This window comes from Pongo abelii, chromosome 15 (genome assembly GCF_028885655.2).
Source record: "Pongo abelii isolate AG06213 chromosome 15, NHGRI_mPonAbe1-v2.0_pri, whole genome shotgun sequence".
Taxonomy (NCBI): Eukaryota; Metazoa; Chordata; class Mammalia; order Primates; family Hominidae; genus Pongo; species Pongo abelii.
Genome location: NC_072000.2, coordinates 106,150,379 through 106,172,839, shown reverse-complemented (window position 1 = coordinate 106,172,839; position 22,461 = coordinate 106,150,379). Strand labels below are relative to the sequence as shown.

The 22,461-nt window shown below is 46.9% G+C and overlaps 1 protein-coding gene across 1 annotated transcript; it reads right to left on the bottom strand.

Annotated features, from left to right (window-relative positions):
- Window positions 1–15,297: 15,297 nt before the first annotated feature.
- On the bottom strand, window positions 15,298–17,375 carry LOC100937451 (uncharacterized). The gene is made up of 4 exons (XM_003778378.3): window positions 17,325–17,375; window positions 16,357–16,468; window positions 15,849–16,037; window positions 15,298–15,589 (listed from the first exon to the last, which is right to left on the bottom strand). The coding sequence occupies exons 1-4, from the start codon at window positions 17,355–17,357 to the stop codon at window positions 15,579–15,581; spliced, it is 345 nt and encodes a 114-aa protein (XP_003778426.1). The 5' UTR covers window positions 17,358–17,375; the 3' UTR covers window positions 15,298–15,578.
- Between the last annotated feature and the right edge of the window lie 5,086 nt (window positions 17,376–22,461).

Sequence of the window (22,461 nt, the reverse complement as noted above, 5' to 3'; positions counted from 1 at the left end):
AGCAAATCCTTAGAGACCTACAAAGAGACTTAGACTCCCACACAATAATAATGGGAGACTTTAACACCCCACTGTCAATATTAGACAGATCAATGAGACAGAAGGTTAACAAGGATATCCAGGACTTGAACTCAGCTCTGCACCAAGCAGACCTAATAGACATCTACAGAACTCTCCCCTCAAATCAAGAGAATATACATTTTTCTCAGCACCACATCACACTTATTCCAAAACTGACCACATAGTTGGAAGTAAAGCACTCCTCAGCAAATGTAAAAGAACAGAAATCACAACAAACTGTCTCTCAGACCACAGTGCAATCAAATTAGAACTCAGGATTAAGAAATTCACTCAAAAGCACACAACTATGTGGAAACTGAACAACCTGCTCCTGAATGACTACTGGGTAAATAATGAAATGAAGGCAGAAATAAAGATGTCCTTTGAAACCAATGAGAACAAAGACACAACGTACCAGAATCTCTGGGACACATTTAAAGCAGCGTGTAGAGGGAAATTTTTAGCACTAAATTCCCACAAGAGAAAGCAGAAAAGCTCTAAAATCAACACCCTAACATCTCAATTAAAAGAACTAGAGAAGCAAGAGCAAACAAATTCAAAAGCTAGCAGAAGGCAAGAAATAACTAAGATCAGAGCAGAACTGAAGTAGATAGAGATGCAAAAAAACCTTCAAAAAATCAATGAATCCAGGAGCTGGTTTTCTGAAAAGATCAACAAAATTGATAGACCACTAGCAAGACTAATAAAGAAGAAAAGAGAGAAGAATCAAATAGATGCAATACAAAATGATAAAGGGGATATCACCACAGATCCCACAGAAATACAAACTACCATCAGAGAATAAACTAGAAAATCTAGAAGAAATGGATAAATTCCTGGACACATACACCCTTCCAAGACCAAACCAGGAAGAAGTTGAATCTCTGAATAGACCAATAACAGGCTCTGAAATCGAGGCAATAATTAATAGGCTACCAACCAAAAAAAGTCCAGGACCAGATAGATTCACAGCCGAATTCTACCAGAGGTACAAAGAGGAGCTGGTACCATTCCTTCTGAAACTATTCCAATCAATAGGAAAAGAGGGAATCCTCCCTAACTCATTTTATGAGGCCAACATCATCCTGATACCAAAGCCTGGCAGAGATACAACAAAAAAAGACAATTTTAGACCAATATCCCTGATGAACATCGATGTGAAAATTCTCAATAAAATACTGGCAAACCGAATCCAGCAGCACATCAAAAAGCTTATCCACCATGATCAAGCCGGCTTCATCCCTGGGATGCAAGGCTGGTTCAACATATGCAAATCAGTAAATGCAATCCATCACATAAACAGAACCAATGACAAAAACCACATGATTATCTCAATAGATGCAGAAAAGGCCTTTGACAAAATCCAACAACCGTTCATACTAAAAACTCTCAATAAACTAGGTATTGATGGAACGTATCTCAAAATAATAAGAGCTATTTATGACAAACCCACAGCCAATATCATACTGAACGGGCAAAAACTGGAAGCATTCCCTTTGAAAAGTGGCACAAGACAGGGATGCCCTCTCTCACCTCTCCTATTCAACACAGTGTTGGAAGTTCTGGCCAGGGCAATCAGGCAAGATAAAGAAATAAAGGGTATTCAGTTAGGAAAAGAGAAAGTCAAATTGTCCGTTTGCAGATGACATGATTGTATATTTAGAAAACCCCACTGTTCTCAGCCCAAAATCTCCTTAAGCTGATAAGCAACTTCAGCAAAGTCTCAGGATACAAAATCAGTGTGCAAAAATCACAAGCATTCCTATACACCATTAACACACAAACAGCCAAATCATGAGTGAACTCCCATTCACAACTGCTACAAAGAGAATAAAATACCTAGGAATCCAACTTACAAGGGATGTGAAGGACCTCTTCAAGGAGAACTACAAACCACTGCTCAACAAAATAAAAGAGGACACAAACAAATGGAAGAACATTCTATGTTCATGGATAGGAAGAATCAATATCATGAAAATGGCCATACTGCCCAAGGTAATTTATAGATTCAATGCCATCCCCATCAAGCTACCAATGACTTTCTTCACAGAATTGGAAAAAACTACTTTAAAGTTCATATGGAACCAAAAAAGAGCCACATTGCCAAGACAATCCTATGCAAAAAGAACAAATCTGGAGGCATCACGCTACCTGACTTCAAGCTATACTACAAGGCTACAGTAACCAAAACAGCATGGTACTGGTACTAAAACAGAGAGATAGACCAATGGAACAGAACAGAGGCCTCAGAAATAACACCACACATCTACAACCATCTGATCTTTGACAAACCTGGCAAAAACAAGAAATGGGGAAAGGATTCCGTATTTAATAAATGGTGCTGGGAAAACTGGCTAGCCATATGTAAAAAGCTGAAACTGGATCCCTTCCTTACACATTATACAAAAATTAATTTGAGATGGATTAAATACTTAAATGTTAGACCTAAAACCATAAAAACCCTAGAAGCAAACCTAGGCAATACCATTCAGGACATAGGCATGTGCAATTTCATGACTAAAACACCAAAAGCAATGGCAACAAAAGCCAAAATAGACAAATGGGATCTAATTAAACTAAAGAGCTTCTGCACAGCAAAAGAAACTACCATCAGAGTGAACAGGCCACCTACAGAATGGGAGAAAATTTTTGCGATCTACCCATCTGACAAAGGGCTTATATGCAGAATCTACAAAGAACTTAAATTTACAAGAAAAAAAATAACCCCATCAAAAAGTGGGCAAAGGATATGAACAGACACTTCTCAAAAGAAGACATTTATGCAGCCAACAGACACATGAAAAAATGTTCATCGTCACTGGTCATCAGAGAAATGCAAATCAAAACCACAATGAGATAGCATCTCACACCAGTTAGAATGGCAATCATTAAAAAGTCAGGAAACAACAGATGCTGGAGAGGATATGGAGAAATAGGAATGCTTTTACACTGTTGGTGGAGTGTAAACTAGTTCAACCATTGTGGAAGACAGTGTGGCAATTCCTCAAGGAGCTAGAATTAGAAATACCATTTGGCGCAGAGATACCATTACTGGGTATATACCCAAACGATTATAAATCATGCTACTGTAAAGACACATACACACATATGTTTATTGCGGCACTATTCACAATAATGAAAACTTGGAACAACCCAAATGTCCATCAGTGATAGACTGGATTAGGAAAATGGCGCATATACACCATGGAATACTATGCAGCCATAAAAAAGGATGAGTTCATGTCCTTTGCAGGGACATGGATGAAGCTGGAAACCATCATTCTGAGCAAACTATCACAAGGGCAGAAAACCAAACACCGCATGTTCTCACTCATAGGTGGGAATTGAACAATGAGAACACATGGATACAGGGTGGGGAACATCACAAACTGGGGCCTGTCGTGGGGTAGAGGGCAGGGGGAGGGATAGCATTAGGAGAAATACCTAATGTAAATGACGAGTTAATGGGCACAGCAAACCAACATGGCACGTGTATACCTATGTAACAAACCTGTTCATTGTGCACATATACCCTAGAACTTATGTATAATAAAAAATGAAATAAAATGTAAAGTTCCATGTTTAATTAACACTAGCCATATTTCGAGTGCTTATAGCCATGTGGCGAGTTGACAGCATAGACACAGAAGAGTCTCATTGTCACAGAAAATTCTATGGACAAAGCTGGATTAGACTCTATGGGGTGCCTGCTAGAGGATGTTGGCTATATTAGCTACGATGGTCAGGGAAGGTTGCTCTGAGAAGGTAAATTTGAACTGGGACCTGACAAGGGAGTCAGCCATGTGAGACACTGGGAGAGAGCACTGGCACCTAAGGACCAGCTGGTGCAAAGGCCCTGGGGCATAGATGACATCTAACTTAGGCCATCAAAGGAATGCTCTGGCTAATGGGTGGGGGTGGATGTATATGAAGGTGGGATGGAATGGGGTGGGCAGAGGAAGCAGGGATGCTAGTTTTCAGCTTTCATTAGTGGTCTTGGCTGGACATAAATTTGACTTGGGCTGTTTTCTCTGCTACACATTGCTGCTCCTATTGCCCTGGATGATTTTGTGTTCTCATTCTGCTACCGAGATGATACCAACCAGCATGATACTACTGTGTTAAAAAACTGCTGTTTGAATCAGCTTTGCTATGGAGAGGAAGAACCTGTTACAGTTGTGGGCTTTTTCTACTTTTTTCAAAACTTAACTGACTCCAAAAGTAAAATATTTACTGCACAAACCTTAGCAAGTGCAGGTAAACAAGAGAAAGGAAAGTTAAAAAAATTTATAATCCCTTCTCCTAAAGGCAATTATTGTTCTCATTTTGTGTATCTGTTTCCACTTTTTTGTATGCATTTTTAAGTTTGTTTTTTGTTTTGTTTTTGAGACAGAGTCTTGCTCTGTCGCCCAGGCTGGAGTGGAGTGGCGTGATCTTGGCTCATTGCAAAGGCTCCTGGGTTCAAGCAATTCTAGTGTCTCAGCCTCCTGAGTAGCTGGAATTACAGGCGTGCGCCACCACGCCCGGCTAATTTTTTGTGTTTTTAGTAGAGATGGAGTTTCACCATGTTGGCCAGGATGGCAGGCTGGTCTTGAACTGCTGACCTCAAGTGATCCACCCACCTCAGCCTCCCAAAGTGGTGGGATTACAAGTGTGAGCCACCGTGCCCAGCCTCTATGCATTTTTTTCATTGACACATATGTAATTATACTAAACCTAGTTTTGCATCTGAGTTACACTCAACATACTGTGAGCAAGTGGTGGCACCCTTAACCCACAGCCATGGACCTTATGGATGCTTCTACCGGGGAAACTGTTTTTTTGTTTCATCTTCCTCCCTCATAGCATCATCCTAGTTATCCTTTTGGGGTACCCAGTTGGAGGATCAATAGTTGTTTTAAATGATCCCATATCTCTGATAATTTCTTACCTGATTCCCTTCTCTAATGAATTCTGCCTGTGGTTACCAGTTAGTGTCCTCTACATGGGCTGGATCATGCCACATCCCTCCTCAGGCACCTTCAATAGTACTGATATGGTTTGGCTCTGTGTCCACATCCAAATCTCATCTTGAGTTGTAATGCGCACATGTTGAGGGAGGGACCTGATGGGAGGTGATTGGATCGTGGGGGCAGCTTCCCCCATGCTGTTCTCATGATACTGAGGGAGTTCTCGTGAGATCTGATGGTTTTAAAAGTGGCAGTTTTTCCTGTGCTCTTTCTTCTGCTTTGCTGTGGCAAGACATGCTTTGTTTCCCTTTTGCCTTCTGTCACGATTGTAAGCTTCCTGAGGCCTTCCCAGCTATGTGGAACTGTGAGTCAATTAAACCTCTTTTGTTTATAAATTACCCACTCTCTGGTAGTGTCTTTATAGCAGTGTGAAAATGGACTAATACACAGAATTGGTACTGGAAGTGGGGCACTGCTGTAAAGATAATCTGAGGCTGGGTGTGGTGGCTCATGCCTGTAATCCTAGCACTTTGGGAGGGCAAGGTGGACGGATTCCCTGAGCTCAGGAGTTTGAGACCCGCCTGGGCAACATGGTGAGACCCCATCTCTACTAAAAATACAAAAAAAAAAAAAAAATTAGCTGGGGGTGGTGGCCCATGCCTGTAACCCCAGCTACTTGGGAGGCTGAGGCATGAGAATCGCTTGAACCTGGGAGGTGGAGGTTACAGTGAGCCAAGACTGCACCACTGCACTCCAGCCTGGGTGACAGGGTGAGACTCTGTCTCAAAAAAAAAAAAGATAGCCTGAAAATGTGTAAGTGACTTTGGAACTGAGTAATGGGCAGAGGTTAGAACAATTTGGAGGGCTCAGAAGAAGACAGGAAGATGTGGGAAGGTTTGGAACTTCCTAGAGACTTGTTGAATAGTTTTGACCAAAATGTTGATAGTGATATGGACAGTGAAGTCCAGGCTGAGGTGGTCTCAGATGAAGAAGAGGAACCTGTTGGGAACTGGAGTCAAGGTCACTCAGGCTATGCTTTAGCAAAGAGACTGGTGGCCTTTTGCCCCTGCCTTAAAGATCTGTGGAACTTTGAACTTGAGAGAGATGATTTAGGATATCTGGTGGAAGAAATTTCTAAGCAGCAAAGTATTCAAGATGTGACCTGGCTTATTCTGAAAGTGTTCAGTATGCATTCAGAAATAGATGGTTTGAAATGAGAACTTATGTTTAAAAGGGAAGCAGAGCATAAAGGTTTGGAAAATTTGCAGCCTGACCGTGTAGAAAAGAAAAACCCATTTTCTGGGGAGGAATTCAAGCCAGCTGCAGAAATTTGCATAAGCAATGAGGAGCTGAAAGTTAATAGCCAATACAATGGAGAAGATATCTTCAGGGCTTGTCAGAGACCTTTATGGCAGCCCCTCCCATCAAAGCCTGGAGACCTAGGATGGAAAAATGGTTTCCTGGGCTGGGCCCAGGGCTCTGCTGCTCTGTGCAACCTCAGGAGTTGGTGTCCTGTGTCCCAACAACCACTCCATCTCCAGCCATGGCTAGAAGGAACCAAGGTGCAGCTCAGACCATGGCCTCAGAGGTTGCAAGCCCAAGCCTTGGCAGCTTCCACATGGTGTTAGGCCTTTGGGTGTGCGGAAGACAAGAGTTGAGCTTCAGGAGCCTCCGCCTAAATTTCAGATGATTTGAAATGTCTAGATGTCCAGGCAGAAGTCTGCAGAGGGGTGGAGCCCTCATGGAGAACCTCTATTAGGGCAATGCAGAGGGGAAATGTGGGGTTGGAGCCCCCACACAGAGTCCCCACTGGGGCACTGCCTCGTGGAGCTATGAGAAGACAGCCACTGTCCTCCAGGCTCCAGAATGGTAGATTCACTGACAGCTTGCACTATGCACCTGGAAAAGCTGCAGGCACTCAATGCCAGCCTGTGAAAGCAGCCATGGGGGCTGTACCCTGTAGAGCCACAGGAGTGGAGCTGCCCAAGGCCTTGGGAGCCCACTCCTTGCATGAGCATGCCCTGGATGTGAGACATGGAGTCAAAGAAGGTCATTCTGGAGCTTTAAGATTTAATAAGAGCTCTGCCTGGTTTTGGACTTGCAAGGGGCCTGTGGCTCCTTTGTTTTGGTGAATTTCTCCTATTTGGAATGGGAACATTTACCCAATGCCTTTACCCCCATTGTATCTTGGAAGCAACTAAATTGTTTTTGATTTTACAGGCTCATGAAGGCAAGGCAGAAGGGACTTGCCTTATTTCAGATGAGACTTTGGACTTGGACTTTTGAGTTAATGATGGAATGAGTTAATACTTTCGGGGAACTGTTGGGAAGACATGATTGGTTTTGAAATGTGAAGAGGACATGAGATTTGGGAGGGGCCGGGGTGGAATGACATGGTTTGGCTCTGTGTCCCCACCCAAATCTCATCTCAAATTGTAATCTCCATGTGTTGAGGGAGGGACCTGGTGGGAGGTCATTGGATCATGGGGACAGTTTCCCCCATGCTGTTCTCATGATAGTGAGGGAGCTCTCATGAGATCTGATGGTTTAAAACTGGTAGTTTTTCCTGCATGCTCTCTCTCTCCTACTTCACGTGGTAAGACATGCCTTGCTTCCCCTCCACCTTCTGCCATGATTGTAAGTTTCCCGAGGCCTCCCCAACCATGTTGAACTGTGAGTCAATTAAACCTCTTTTGTTTATAAATTACCCAGTCTCAGGTAGTGTCTTTATAGCAGTGTGAAACTGACTAAGACAGCACAAATAAGATGCATCCAGCTCCTCAGCAGGCCAGCAGGACCCTCTGAGCTCCGACTTTGCTTCCACTCCCTCTGCATCTCACAAGGCCCCTCGTCCTCCCTGGCATCCCCAGCCCACATGGGCCTGCCTCTGCTCTTGCCTGCCTCTGCACTGGCCTTTCCAGACTTCCTCACCTACTGAAGTTCCACCCCATTCCAAATGCCTCTGTCAGTCTTCCTGTTGGAGTCACTCCCTCCTCTGGATTCCAAGGACAGCATCTCTGCACTTCTGGGAAGTGTTTTCTCTGTCCTCTCCTGAATCCTTGCAGGCTGCTTGTCTGCGTACAACCCTCACCTCCTGCTCCATTGTGCTGAGACGACCACGTCAGCCCAGTGTGCACAGCCAGGCTATGTTCACACCCACCTCCTCCACTTCCTAGTCCCCTTTGCAAGGAAGTGACTGAAACTGCATGCCACAGTTGCTGCATCTGCAAGGTGGGCGAATGATTGTGCCGCCTTTGTAGACTGCTATGAGAATGAAAGGAAAAGACGTGATTCGTTATGAATCTCCCTTTTCATGAATCTGTAATCCCTTTGGGGGCAGGAATGATGGAATATTCATCTTGGTGCCTCCATCTGCACCCCCAACCTAGCACAGCACCTGGTGTACAGTAGTCACTCAATAAACAATTGTGGCGCTGGGCTGTCAGTTAAGGTTGTGCACTCCTTGTGTGACGAGCCCTTCCTGTATTTCCATAGGACCTGGGATATTTTAGGTACTCAGTAAATATGTTTTGAATCAAACATGGATGTATGCTTTCCTGGAAATTGAAAACATGCCCTCACTTTTTTCTCACAGGTCAGGATACTGTGGCCAGGTGCTAATTCATGCTGGCTTCTTTGCCCTGAAGGAGCAAAGAAAAGTGGCATGAAGACAAAAGGGGCCATATGCCCAGCAGATTTCACTGAGACACTTGGCATCTATAATTATTCACTGTTTGCAGGGAAAAGACGGCATTATAATTTATGCGCTTGGCATTCTCATTCTTGTCGTGCTGAAAACCTTCTGCCCAGCAGCACACAATGTCCACATGCTGCAGGGACTGATTTCTTTCTCTCTCTCTTTCCTTCCTTTTCTCCCTCTCCCCTCTCTGTTCTCTCCTTTCCCACTTCCCCTCCCCCTTTCCACTTCCCCCCTCTCCTCTCCCTTTCTTTCTAATAATGCAGAACTCTCAAAAGGCCAGTTTAAAATGAGTTTCAAATGAGCTCCTAGAATTATTAAGATCCTGCATGATGCATTACAGAAAATATCTTTTATCTGCAGTTGGCTACACCCAGAAAATGTAACCTCACCTCAAAAATTGTCTAAAGCCATGATCTGTATCCATGCAAGAGGGGAGGGGTCATGAAAGCAAACGAGATGCCATCCCTTCGGGCTCAATATTCTACACCCTACAGAACAGGCCAAGCCTGTCGTGGTGCTAAATAAATGAGGTTATTTTGGACCCAAACTATGATTAGTTCTTCTGGATGTTGCTGAAGACTATAAAATATTCAGCACACCCACGTTCAGACTTGTATACTGAATAATTTGTAACCATTATGAATCTGTATTAAATCAATTATTTAGGCATTTATTAAGCACCTACAACGTGCTTAGTGATTAGCTAGGAGCTGTGAGGACTGTAGCAGTCTGAGATGATTCCGTTTACATGGTGGCTGGGAGAATAACTTATGTAAAGGAAGCAAGTAAAGGACTTTATGTAGGTTGGTGGTGCAGACCCCTAGTGCTCAAGCATGGTCCCTGGCACACTGTCAGTGCTCAATGATTGCTCATGGCATGAATGAATCCGTGGCACTTGCCCTTTACAGAGCACCACCGTGTGGCTGTCTCATTTCAGGAAGTCAACAGGGCAGGTGGGTTTGTTGCTAGGGCTGCCTTAAGAAGGTCCCACGGATGGGGGCTGAAACAGCACATGTTTATTGTCTGACAGCTCTGGAGGCTGGAAGTCCAAGATCAAGGCATTGGCAGGGCTGGCTCCTTCTGAAGGCAGTGACAGGGTCTGCTCTGGGCCTCTCTCTGTGGCTTGTAGATGACATCTTCTCCCTGTGTTTCTTCACATTGTCTTCCCTCAATGCCCGTCTGTTTCCATGTCCAAATTTCCCCTTTTTGTAGGGACACCAATCATGTCACACTAGGGCCCATCCTAATGACCTCACTTTACCTTGATGACCTCTGTAAAGACCCTATGCCCAAATATGGTCACATTTTCAGGTTCTGTGGGTTAGGACTGCAACAGATCTTTTTTGGGGGAACACAACTCAACCCATAACAGCAGGGGCGGTTACTTGTGCTGTGGGGTCCAGGAAAGTTAAAAGCTTGTCTACGGTTGCATGACTAGGCTGAGCCCACATTGGAGTCTTTTGGCGGGAGCCTGTGCTTTCCCCACTGTCTCCTGAGGCCCCTCCACGAGGACTAGCCAAAGGGACCACAAGTGCAGAGTGGAGGTGCAGAGCAAGGGCCAGCCGTGCCTGGAGGGAGCAGGAGCCACTGGGAGGAGACCCCCAACGGGACCCCAGTGGGACCTATGTGGCATTCAAGAGCCTTTCCAGACTCATGTCGAAATTGAGATTGCTGGACCAGTTTCTTCCAAGGATGAAATCCGTTGTGATCAGGTTCTAAAATTAGGGTTAGCATTTGGGGGTGAGGAATTCCAGGATCCCAGATACTTGGTGTGGGCTCCAGGTGGGCTTATGCCCTTGGCCCTCCCAGCTAAGTGGCTCTGCTGGAGGTGGTGGACCATAGTGGAGCTCTCAAAGGGGCTGATGTGATCTGGGGGTTGAGGGAGAAGAACTGAGCAGTTTAGGTTTTTCACAGGGGGAAAAAGGGGGAGGGAGATTGACTAGGAGTCCAAAGGTGGGGCTGGGGGAGTAATACATTGAGAAAATCGGTCAGTCCTGAGTCTCTAGTGCTGGAAGTCTTGGAAAAGTTCGAAGTTATGAATTTGGGCTGCGGAGAGAGGTTTCCTGGAACAGAGAAAATAGAAGGCAGAAGGGACTTCTCATGCACGATGAAAGCCCTTGGGAGAAATGAATCCTGAGCTGTCTTTCTAGGAAGGTGGGTCAGGCTAAGGGAGAGCTGGGTGTGTCCCCAGCATCCAGGTTGGCATATGGGCCTCTCGGAAGAGGTCCCACCCAGCAGGCCAGGTGCACCTCCTGCCCATCAAAGTGCAGGTGCCCCAGGTGGGAGCCTCAGAGTTCTTGCTTCCCCCTGCTCTGTCCTCTCTCCCACCCGCAGATGTGAGGGGGAATGCAAGCAGAAGGGGATGACAGATTGCAGCTTCTTGCAAAGTTCTTGTGACCTGTTAGGAAAGCAGCAGTTTGGAGGCAGGCAGTGTTCCGAGCAGCCTTTGGTAAAGCGCTCACCTGGAGAACAGCATCAGCTTCCCAGCTGGGTCCCAGCCAGGCCCCTGCATCCGTTAGGCTCAGGACAAAGCATCTCATGAGTCTCCACAAAAGTCAGGGGCCAAAAAAAAGAAAAAAAAAAACCCACATACGGGGTTAGCTGATTTTATGTCGATTTCTTTAATTGGTTAAATTGAGTATTAACATAAAGCTATCTTGAAAACAATCACTGGGTTAAATTTTCCTACTTTGCAAGGATTCCTGAGGATAAAGTATCACCTTTAAACTTGAGCGTTTGGGGGTCTCGGCCCAGGGCTCTGTGCCTTTGAGGGTCCCACTCTGGTCTGCCTCCTCCAGCAGAACCACTTAGCTGAGAGGGCCAAGGGCACGAGCCCACCTGAAGCCCACACCAGGTGTCTGGGATCCTGGGATTCCTCACCCTCAAACCCTAAGCCTTTTTCTAAGGACTGTGCAGACCTCTTCCCTGGTCTCCCGTGTGGGCAGACCACACTGCTGGAATGTTCACCCTGGACCTGAGGTGGGGTGGGGTTGGGAGAGCTGATTAAGGGGCAGGGTGGATGGAGCTCGGACATGAGGGCCGAGACGCCCACAGCCATGCATGTGAGGCCTTTGCAGATGTGGGCCAGCCTCCGTGTGTACCCTTGTCCCAGCCTCATGAAGATGAGGAGTGAGTCTGTAGGTGTGCACAGTCATTGTCCACAGATCACAGCCAAGAGTCGATGAAATGTACTACAGCCAAGGAACTTCAGAAAAAAATTAAATTTTTTTTTCCGAATACATATTCTAGCATGGAAGAATGACATTTCAAATATAGATTGTGCTGTTGACCAACAGAAAGAAACGGAAGCAAAATTAACACAGGTAGAGAGTTTATTTGGGCCACAGTTGAGGACTGCAGTCCAGGAAGCACTCCCAAGTTACCTTGGAAAGTGCTCCAGAGAAGAGAGGCTTGAGCTTTTAAATACAAGAGGACAAATCAGGAAAGGGGTGATTGCAAAATTGTTTTTCAGGAATTCTCATCGGTTTACAGAAATAACATTGATGAGTGATTTTCTATACGTTGTTGAACTACAGGGCATGGGTTATGGTGTCCAGTGTGTGGTATTGTTAGGTTCATCCATAGCTACTGGTACCAGTCAGCCTAGAGCCCACACAGCAAGTGGCCTCAGGAGATTTCTTTTCTCAGGTGGGGCAGTGAGATGTGACAGCTGTCTCATTCCAGTGCCTCTCTAGGCCTGATCATTTAAAGGGGGCTCGCCTTCCTCAGATAAAAAGTTTCTTTTCTTTGTAGTGGGTACAGTTCAATGTGCTGGGTCTGATGCACACTGGGGCTTCTCAAACTCTGAATCCTGCAGCTTCTGAAGTTGCCACCATGCCCTCCCCAGAATCCACTTCTTTTTCCTTCAATTCCACTGTGCCCAGCAGCCAGCACCACCCCTTGAAAACCCAAATCTTAGCTGAGCCCGGTGGCTTACGCCTGTAATCCCAGCACTTTGAGATGCCAAGGCAGGCAGATCGCCTGAGGTCAGGAGTTCAAGACCAGCCTGGCTGACATAGCAAAATCCTGTCTCTACTTAAAAATACAAAAATACAAAAATTAGCATGGTGGTGGGCGCCTGTAGTCCCAGCTACACAAGAGGCTGAGGCAGGAGGATTGCTTGAAACCGGAAGGTAGAGGTTGTAGTGAACCGAGATTGCGCCACTGCACTCCAGCCTGGGTGACAGAGCGAGACTCCATGTCAGAAAAACACCCCGAAACCAAAAAAAAAACAAAAACCAAAAACTCCAAAATCTTATGGTATTATTGCCCTCCTGAAATCCCTTTAGTAGCTTGCCACGGCCCTCAGGATGAAGTTCCACCCCTGGCTTGGCTCCCCAGGCCCTTGGCCATCTGGTTTCCACTGACTTCAGCTTCATCTCTTCCCCTCCCCGCCCAGCCTTAGTTACACCGCTCGCAGCGCTCCTTGGGTTTCCACAGCTGCACCCCTGCTGGAGGCTTCATGTCACCCCACGTCCCCTTGCGTCCCCCCGCATCCCCCCGCATCCCTCCGCCTCAGGCCGCTCTGGCTGCTTCCTTCTCTAACACATGACTTGGGCTTTTCCTGGATTCGCTTAGCCCTGTTCTTCCCTTTTCCCTGTTACCGCCTGTCCCTGTGGGCAGGGATGACTCTTCTCCACCCACCTGTGACCTGTGGAGGTCACAGCTGCGTCTGAATCATCTCCCTGCCCTGGGCACAGCTTGGAGCACACTCAGAAGTGGGCCTTCGGTGCTGAGGATGGGAGTCTAAAAAATGCGTGAATTCTAACCCAACCCTGTTGCTAGAAGACTAGAAACTAGCCTTAAAAATGATCTCTCATGAGTTTCCTTTGGGAGGGAATGGCCTTGGCATAGAGCCCCGTGCTGGTTATGGGAGGAACCCTCACTGTCACGCTGGGCCACACCGTGTGGAGCCTGTCCCCCAGGTGGAGTCTTTGTTGTCTTCTGTGTCTGGTGCGGCTCCGAGGAGCACTGAGTGACCTGAAAGCCCCGAGCATGCTGTGCACTCGCCTTCTTTCCTTTCATGCCACATCTCTGTGGATTTGACTCTCAAAGAAATAGCCCAAGGCTGCTGCATGTGAATCTCAACTGCAGTCTGTTTGCCATGCTGAAAGACGGACATGGGAAAATCAACCTGCACCTCTGGGAAAATGCTATTTTCTGGGGAGCTAATCTACTCAGCTTCAGGAGCAGCAAGGGTTACTTGGAGGATGAATCTGCCCCGAAATATGGCAAAGTCACTCTTACTGGGAAAGTGGGAAGAAGATTAATCTGAATAGTAAGAAGTCAGAATTATGGATTATTATCGTCCAAGAAAATGCATGCTCATTAATTGTAAGTTCGTAACACAGACAGTGATGCCGCTAGAGTCACAAAGAATCATCCAGCAGGCCTCCTTAGAGACGAAGTTTAAGGAAAACACAATGATTTACTATTCATACTTGGAAGGTAGGTGTGGCAGGTTTCACTTTCCAAGGTGGCCGGAATAAGGCCTCCCATCCTGCATGCCGTTTTTACAATGTGGCAATGACAGTCCTCCTGTTGAGAGGTAGGACTATGTTCCCTTCCTTGAAACCGGGCTGGCCTGTGAGTGTGGTAAAACTTACACGACTGATGAGACTAGGCCGTAAAAGGCAATGCACCTTCTGCCCACCTCTCTCAGGACGCTGGGCCTCAGAACACAGCCGCCATGCTAGGAGGAAGCCCAGTCCACGCGCAGAGGCCAGCACTCCCAGCCGGGATCCCAGCCAACAGGCAACACCAATGCCAGCTGTGTGAGTGAGGAAGCCTTCAGATGACTCAAACACAAGCCACTGACTGCAACTGGATGAGAGACCCAGATAAGCTGAACCTAGTCAGCCTCCAGGGCTGGGGGAAATAGTCACCCAATGCTTGTTACAAAACACTCATGGCTGTCTTAAGCCACTTGGTTCTGGGGTGATTTATTAGCCAGCAAGAAGTAACTGGAAGTCCGGGCGTGGTGGCTGATGCCTGTAATCCCAGGACTTTGGGAGGGCAAGGCGGGCAGATCACCTGAAGTGAGGAGTTCGAGACCAGCCAATGCATGGTGAAACCCCACCTCTACTAAAAGTATAAAAATTAGCCGGGTGTGGTGGCACATGCGTGTAATTCCAGCTACTTGGGAGGCTGAGGCATGAGAATTGCTTGAACCTGAGAGGCACAGGTTGCAGTGAGCCAATATTGCACTGCTGCACTCCAGCCTGGGCAACACAGCGAGACTCTGTTAAAAAAAAAAAAAAAGTAACTGGAATAAAATGAAAATGGTGCTTATAGGACGTGAGCCAAGCAGATACACGCAGTTGATTTTGTACAGTTGTTTACACAATGCACGCTTCTACATGCACGTGTACCTTGCATATTGGATGCATAATTACATCTGCGCCACTTAATTTTCAGACGCTCTCCGAGATGGGTAGGGGGTGCGATGGCACAGAAATGCATTACGTTGTCAGAGTCAAGGCCCCCCTGACAATGTGGGTGCTCATTAGTTAAGCAGATATTATTAGGCATGTTTACCTGAGAGGAGAGGAACATTCTGTGAAATAATAAATCTGCTGGTTTCTATTCTTCTCCCTTTGCAGACTGAGTTTTTATTATTTTGGTCCCAGTACCCATTAGAAACACACAGTGTCTAAATATTGAAATGCTTTGCTTCAAAAGCTGCTAAGATGCAGTGGCAAAGGTAGCCTTGCAATGAGGTTTTATCTCCAGAGTCCCAAGTTTTTGAGACAAATCCAATGACGCAGGTCTTGTGGTCAAAGGTGATGCAATGGCGCTCCGGGAACAACATCAGGCTCTGTGACTCGGGTGCCTTCTGGGTGTGTGGCGTGTTCCCGGTCTGGCAATCCCTAGAACAACCCTACGAGGGGGTAATTATTATTCTCATGCTGCGGGGGATATCTCCTACCTCCTATGTGGACTCAGGTCTCGTGGGGCTTAATGCTTTTAAATTTGAGCTGACTTTTGAAGGGAAAAGACTACAAAATTATGAATACAAAATGAGGTTAAGGTCTTGGGAGGGGCCCGTGCAAGCTGGGGGCTCTGCAGGTAAGCTTGTTTAGCTTCCCAGCAAATCCACCTCTGAGCTTGCAAATTATAAAGCTGGAATTTGAACTCACATCTGCTGGATGCAAAGTCCGAGGTCTTCCTGTAGCATGACCATCTTCCTGTGTGATGAGAAACATCAGGCTGCTGAGGCCAAACAGTGGGTGTGTCACTTTCCAATGAGGCAGGTGTGCGGGACAGGAAGTGGGAGGTGCTCCTTGCAGGGGAGAGGCTGCTGCCAACATCGCAGCTGGTACCTGTCCCTGAGAATGGTTTGGCAGGTGGGGGCCACTTGAAGTCTCTGCTCCTACACCCCATCACCCTTCCCAGGCTGCTTTCAGAGGAGGGCAAAGGGTATTCATTCCAGCCTCCAATTTCTTCCTCCCACTCCTCGAAAGCATTTAAGTGAGGAAGGCAGGGAAAACGTAGATGATTCTACTATTGACAGGAGGCCTTTTTTTCCTGCTGGAAGTAAAAAGAGACACTCTAGCTGGGCAGCCGGTCCCACCCTCCAGGGCTCCATCTGGCCTGGCCGAGGCTGGCCAGCCCCTGCTGTGCATGGAGGGGTGCTGGGAAGCCTACCTTGCTTCACACTTTCCTCTTCCACACCCGGCCTCTGACTCATGCCTGAAACGCCTCCGTTCAAGCAATTCTTCCTTTTATTGTGAAGCACTGCTCTCTTCCGGCTCCTCCTCTAAGTCACCACGCAGGGGAGACTTAAGGGAAGGGTTATTTCCCCACCGTGTTCAGGGACAACCCTGTGATCATGGTTTTGGTCACATAGCTTCCAAGTGAGTGTTGTGCAAACATTTGCTAGGATCTCTCGGGGAGCGTGTTAGAAAAGAAACTCCTGAGCCTGCTCCAGAGCTTCTGTTCAGCAGGCCTGAGGTGGGACCAGACACCTGCCTTTTCAGCAAGCCTCCCCCACCTCTGAGGATGCACCCCAAAGCTAGAGAATTCCTGCTCTGAGCCATCTCTGAAAGCACCAAGAGCCAGGTTTGGTTTTTTGTTGTTGTTGTTATTATTATTATTTTTTAATTACACCCAGACCTGGGTACCTGAGCAATCACCGTCTCTGGAATCAGTGCAAAGTTACTGGGAGCTGCAGAGGCCCAGACAGACTGGAAGGAGGGGAGAGCTTGGCTCTAACCCATGCAGCCTCCCCATTGCCCACGTCCACCCCCAGACCACCTCCCTGCAATCGACCACGAGCTTTGTAGAGGGCAGGCATGCCCCAGGGGCTCTCAGCATCACCCCCCCGCCCCTACCTGTGACCAGAGTCTCCCTGGACTCTCGGCTCTGTCTTCCCGACTCGAGGAGCCTGCCAGGCCCCACCTGGGTACCCTGTCCATACTGTGGCCTGGAAACCCTGTCAAGAAAGGAAGCTGGGTTAATTGCAGGCTCACTTTATTTTCCACATTCTCAGAAATCATTGTGCCTAGTTGCCTGATATCCAGTGTATTAGTCTGTCCTCATGCTGCTGATAAAGATATACCCGAGACTGGGTAAATTATAAGGAAAAAGAGGTTTAATAGGTTTAATGGACTCACAGTTCCACAGGCCTGGGGAAGCCTTGCAATCATGGCAGAAGGTGAAAGGCACATCTTATATGGTGATGGACAAGACAGAATGGAACCAAGTGAAGAGGGAAACCCCTTATAAAACCATCAGATCTCATGAGACTTGTTCACTACCATGAGAACAGTATGGGGGAAACCACCCCCATGATTCAAATATCTCCCACCAGGTCCCTCCCACAACACATGGGAATTATGGGAGCTACAATTCAAGATGAGATTTGGGTGGGGACATAGCCAAACCATATCATCCAGTGTCTTGAGAACTCTTGTTTTATATATTTGGTCCAATTTATTTTGATTTTTTTCAGGCAGGAGAGGAAATCCAGTCTCTACATTCCATCTTATTTGGGAGTGAAAGTGTTCATTTTCTTTTAAAACAGACAATATCCTTCCAAATCTATAGTTAGTTGACTCATCCATCACTCATCCATAACCACTGTTAATATTTTGGCCTACACTCTAAGATTTTTTTTTCTGTGCATATGTGTGCATGTAGCAGGGTCACAAAATCACTCACAATACATCAGATGTGCAAAGAAAATAGAGTGTCTTCATTTTCCTACTTAATCTGATCTTTCTTGAAAGGTACTCTCTGCTGGGTAATACAATGGGGAAAAACATCCATTCTAGTAACCTTGGTTTAATACAAACATTTAACCAGTTCTTTGAGCAGCTCAGCATTCTGAGGCTGAAGTGTTTGGCCAGTGGGGCTTCTGATGGCTGCCACTGTCTACTCCTCTACTCCAGATTGTGTCTGGGCACACAGCTGGTGGGCTGCAGGATTTGGGGATTCTTTTGGTAGCCAGGAGGAAGGGGTCCTCTGGTCCACACATGTTCTCCAAGTTTCCCTGAGTTTGGCTGCAGAGTAGTTGGCCTGGGCTACTCCATGGAATGGAGTGGTGGCTGTCGAGGAGCAATGAATCATGGGAGATCAGGTCACATAGGGTCTTGTGGGCACTGCGAAGACTCTGGCTTTATTTTTGTTTTTTGAGACAGGGTCTGGCTCTGTCACCCAGGCTGGAGTGCAGTGGCATGATCTTGGCTCACTGCAGCCTCGACCTCCCAAGTTCAAGCAATCCTCCTGCCTCAGCACCTCAAGTAGTTGGGATTACAGCCATGTGCCCGTACACATGGCTAATTTTTGTACTTTTTGTAGAGATGGGGTTTCACCATGTTGCCCAGGCTGGTCTTGAACTCCTGAGCTCAAGTGATCTGCCCACCTTGGCCTCCCAAAGTGTTGGGATTACAGGCATGAGCCACCGCACCTGGCCAAGACTTTGGATTTTATCCCAAATGAAATAGGGAAGCCACTGGAGGGCTTCAATGTGGTGGTGGGAGGCAAATACTAATTGAAAAGGGTTCAAGAGAAAATGGGAGGAGAGAAATTGAAGATAATAAGAATAGATACTTCCAGCTGGGTGCAGGGGCTCACACCTATAAGCTCAGCACTTTGGGAGGTTCAGGTAGGGATTGCTTGAGGCCAAGAGTTCCAGAGCAGCCTGGGCAACATTGCAAGACTCTGTCTCTACAAATTTTTTTTTTTAATTTTTTTTTTTGACAGAGTCTTGCTCTGTAGCCCAGGGTGGAGTGCAGTGGTGCAATCTCAGCTCACTGCAACCTCCGCCTCCCAGGTTCAAGCGATTCTCCTCATTCAGCCTCCTGAGTAGCTGGGATTACAGGTGCCTGCCACCACACCTGGCTAATTTTTTGTATTTTACTAGAGACAAGGTTTCACCATGTTGGCCAGACTGGTCTCCAACTCCTGACCTCAGGTGATCCGCCTACCTCAGCCTCCCAAAGTGCTGCCATTACAGGGATGAGACATCACGCCTGGCCTACAAAAATTTTTTACAAATTAGCGGGGCGTGGTGGTGTGCACGTGTAGTCCCAGCTACTAAGAGGCTGAGGTGCGAGAATTGCCTGGGCTCAGGAGATCGAGGCTGCAGTGAGCAGTGAGTATGCCACTGCACTCTGGCCCAGATGGATACTTCCAAAGAGTCTTGCTATAAAGGAGAACAGAAAGGGAGAGAGAGATTTTATTAGTCTGTTCTCACGTTGCCAATAAAGACATACCAAAGACTGGGTAATTTACAAAGGAAAGAGGTGTAATTGACTGACAGTTCAGCTTGGGTAATTTACAAAGGAAAGAGGTGTAATTGACTGACAGTTCAGCATGGGTAATTTACAAAGGAAAGAGGTGTAATTGACTGACAGTTCAGCATGGCTGGGGAGGCCTCGGGAAACTTACAGTCATCTCAGAAAGGGAAGCAAATATGTCCTTCTTCATATGGCGGCAGCAAGGAGAAGTGCCGAGCAAAAAGGGGGAAAAGCCCCTTATTGAACCATCAGATTTCGTGGGAACTCACTCACTATCATGAGAACAGTAGCATGGGGGTAACCACCCCCATGATTCGATTACCTCCCACCAGGTCCCTCCCATGACAAGTGGGAATTATGGTAACCACAATTCAAGATGAGATTTGGTTGGGGACACAGCCAAACCATATCAGAGATCAAGTTTTAATTTTTTTAATGAATGAATTATTATAATGAGAGATGATGGGAAGGCTCCGATAGGGAGGACAAATCAACAATTGGTGGTGGTGGTGGAGCACTGCTGAAATGGGGGAAGCCAGAGCCCAAGTGGAAGGTCAGAATCTTTGCGTGTTTTCCTTCAACCTTGTTCAGCTTAACAGGTGCTGGCACAGTGTTGTAATTGACCAGGTTGGAGGTTTTTTCCAGGCGAGTATGAGGAAATGAGAGAAAGGTGAGGGGGCTGAAGGTGCACAGGAGAGAGGGGTGGCACAATGGACCACGGAGTCCACATGGGAAGAAGGGGAGTGAGGACATGAGGTAAAGAAGGTACAATTATATTCTATTTAACCCAAATGCATCCCAAATGTCACCTCAACATGTAATCAACATTCAGAAGTATTAGTGAAGTATTTTCCATTTTTTCCCACATGACGATTTTGAAACCTTGCATGTAGTTTACGCAGACAGTGCCTCTTGCTTTGGACCAGGCTCATTTTGAGGGGTTTGTGGCCACTCTGTTGGATGGCACGTGGGGATCTAGAGAAGGAGCGTGGGAGAGGTGGCCGAGCATGGGTAGAAGGCAAGATCATTGGAGAAGCAAAGGTCAGGGAAGAAGGAGGATCATCTCTGTGGAGATTTAAATCGCCAAGAATTAGGACAGGGATTTAGCAAGACTGACAATGAACCGGGAGTGGGAATCATCTAGGAACAAGACGGAGGGGACTAGGGTCTGCAGAGAACCAGACAGGAAAGGTAGCACAGAGCATAGTGTGATGGCACCAGCTTCAAAGCTGGCAGGTTTGGGGAAGATGGGGGTTGATCTGGAAGTAACCGCAACGGAGGACGCTCCAGGGGCCCAGGTTCCAGTAAGAGCAAGCAGGTGGAGAGAAGCTGTGGGAAGGAGGAGCTTTTGCTCACGGCATGTCTCAAGCTCCAGAGGAAATGGTGAGGGTTTTGAGAATAAGGAGGCCCGGAGGTGGGGTTGGATTAGGAGGTGAGAATGGCCTTACGGGGGATTAGGGCCTGGTGTGAAGTGATGACCTGGGTGTCTTAGGTCTTTGGTGAATGAGGAGAACAGGGTTTGCAGCTGCGCCCTGAGGCTGAGTTAGAGTGCACTCGCACTCTTTGGCCTGACGTGTAGCCTTTGACACTTTCCATGGTGTAAATGGTCCCACCACGGCTCATTTCAAGCTACCAGTGGTTTAACAGCAGGCTTGTGGAATATTTAAACATTTAACAATGGGCTCTTGCAAGCTGGTGCAAGCCAGTTCCTGTAGCAGATAGCTGGGTATAGGGCACCACGGGATAGGTCCTGGAGGTCTCCACAGCAGATAGGGGGAGGGAAGTGAGAGCTGAGGGTGTGAGCTGGGGGGAGCGAGGCATGGAGATCTTGTCAGAATTACTCAGAGCTCTAACGCCCTTTCTTTTTTTGAGACAGTGTCTTGCTTTGTTGCCCAGGCTGGAGTGCCATAGCATGATCACGGCTCACTGCAGCCTTGACCTCCCTGGCTCCAGTGATTCTCCTGCCTCAGCTTCCCAAATATCTGGGATCACAGGTACACGCCATCATGCCTGGCTAATTTTAAAAATGTTTTTGTGAGTCGGGGTCTTGCTGTGTTACCCAGGCTGATCTCAAACTTTTGAGCTCAATCAATCTTCCTGCCTGAGCCTCCCAAAGTGCTGGGATTACAGGCGTGAGCCACCATGTCCGGCCTTTTAACCCCCATTTGACCTCTGTCAGGGAGTCTGCAGAAATGGGCTGAATATCACAATGACTGATTTTTTTTCAATTTTTTTTTGTTGTGGTAAAGTATACATAACAAAACATTTACCATCGTAACCCTGTTTAAGCCTACAGTTTGTAATGTGCAAACATCACCAGCCATCTCCGTAACTCTTTTCATCTTGCAAAGTGGAAATTCCATACCCGTTAAATGCTAACTCCCCATTACCCCTCCCCAGCCCCTGGTGCCCACCATTCTCCCTTCTGTCTGTATGTTTTTGACTACTCTGGGTGCCTCATGTAAGGGGAATCATCTAGTATTTGTCTTTTTGTGACACAGTGTCCCCAAGTTCGCCCATATTGTAGCAGATTGCATAAAGTTCTTCTTCTTTTTTTTTTTTTTGAGATGGAGTCTCACTCTGTTGCCAGGCTGGAGTGCAGTGGTGCAATCTTGGGGCTCACTGCAACCTCCGCCTCCCGAGTTCAAACGATTCTTCTGCCTCAGCCTCCCAAGTAGCTGGGATTACAGGTGCCCGCCACCATATCCGGCTAACTTTTGTATTTTTTTTTTTTAGTAGAGATGAGGTTTCACCATGTTGGCCAGGCTGGTATCAAACTGCTGACCTCATGATCTGCCTGCCTCGGCCTCCCAAAGTGCTGGGATTACTATTGTGAACCACATGTCCTTCTTTTTTAAGGCCGAGTGATATTCCCTTGTCTGGATGGGCTACTTTTCACGTATCCACTCAACCACCCACAAACACTTTGGGCTGCTTCCATGTTTTAGCTACTGTGAATACTGTTGTTATGAACATGGGTGTGCAAATATCTCTTTGACTGCCTGCTTTT

What these genes read in the sequence shown, in the direction of transcription:
- LOC100937451 (XM_003778378.3), bottom strand. Translation starts at nt 17,357, where the DNA reads ATGATTGCAAGGCTTCCCCAGGCCTGTGGAACT. An exon ending in TTCCCCAGGCCTGTGGAACT is followed by an intron (nt 16,469 to 17,324) that starts GTGAGTCCATTA and finishes GTGGTGACTTAG; the next exon opens with AGGAGGAGCCGGAAGAGAGC. An exon ending in AGAGGAAAGTGTGAAGCAAG is followed by an intron (nt 16,038 to 16,356) that starts GTAGGCTTCCCA and finishes AACCATTCTCAG; the next exon opens with GGACAGGTACCAGCTGCGAT.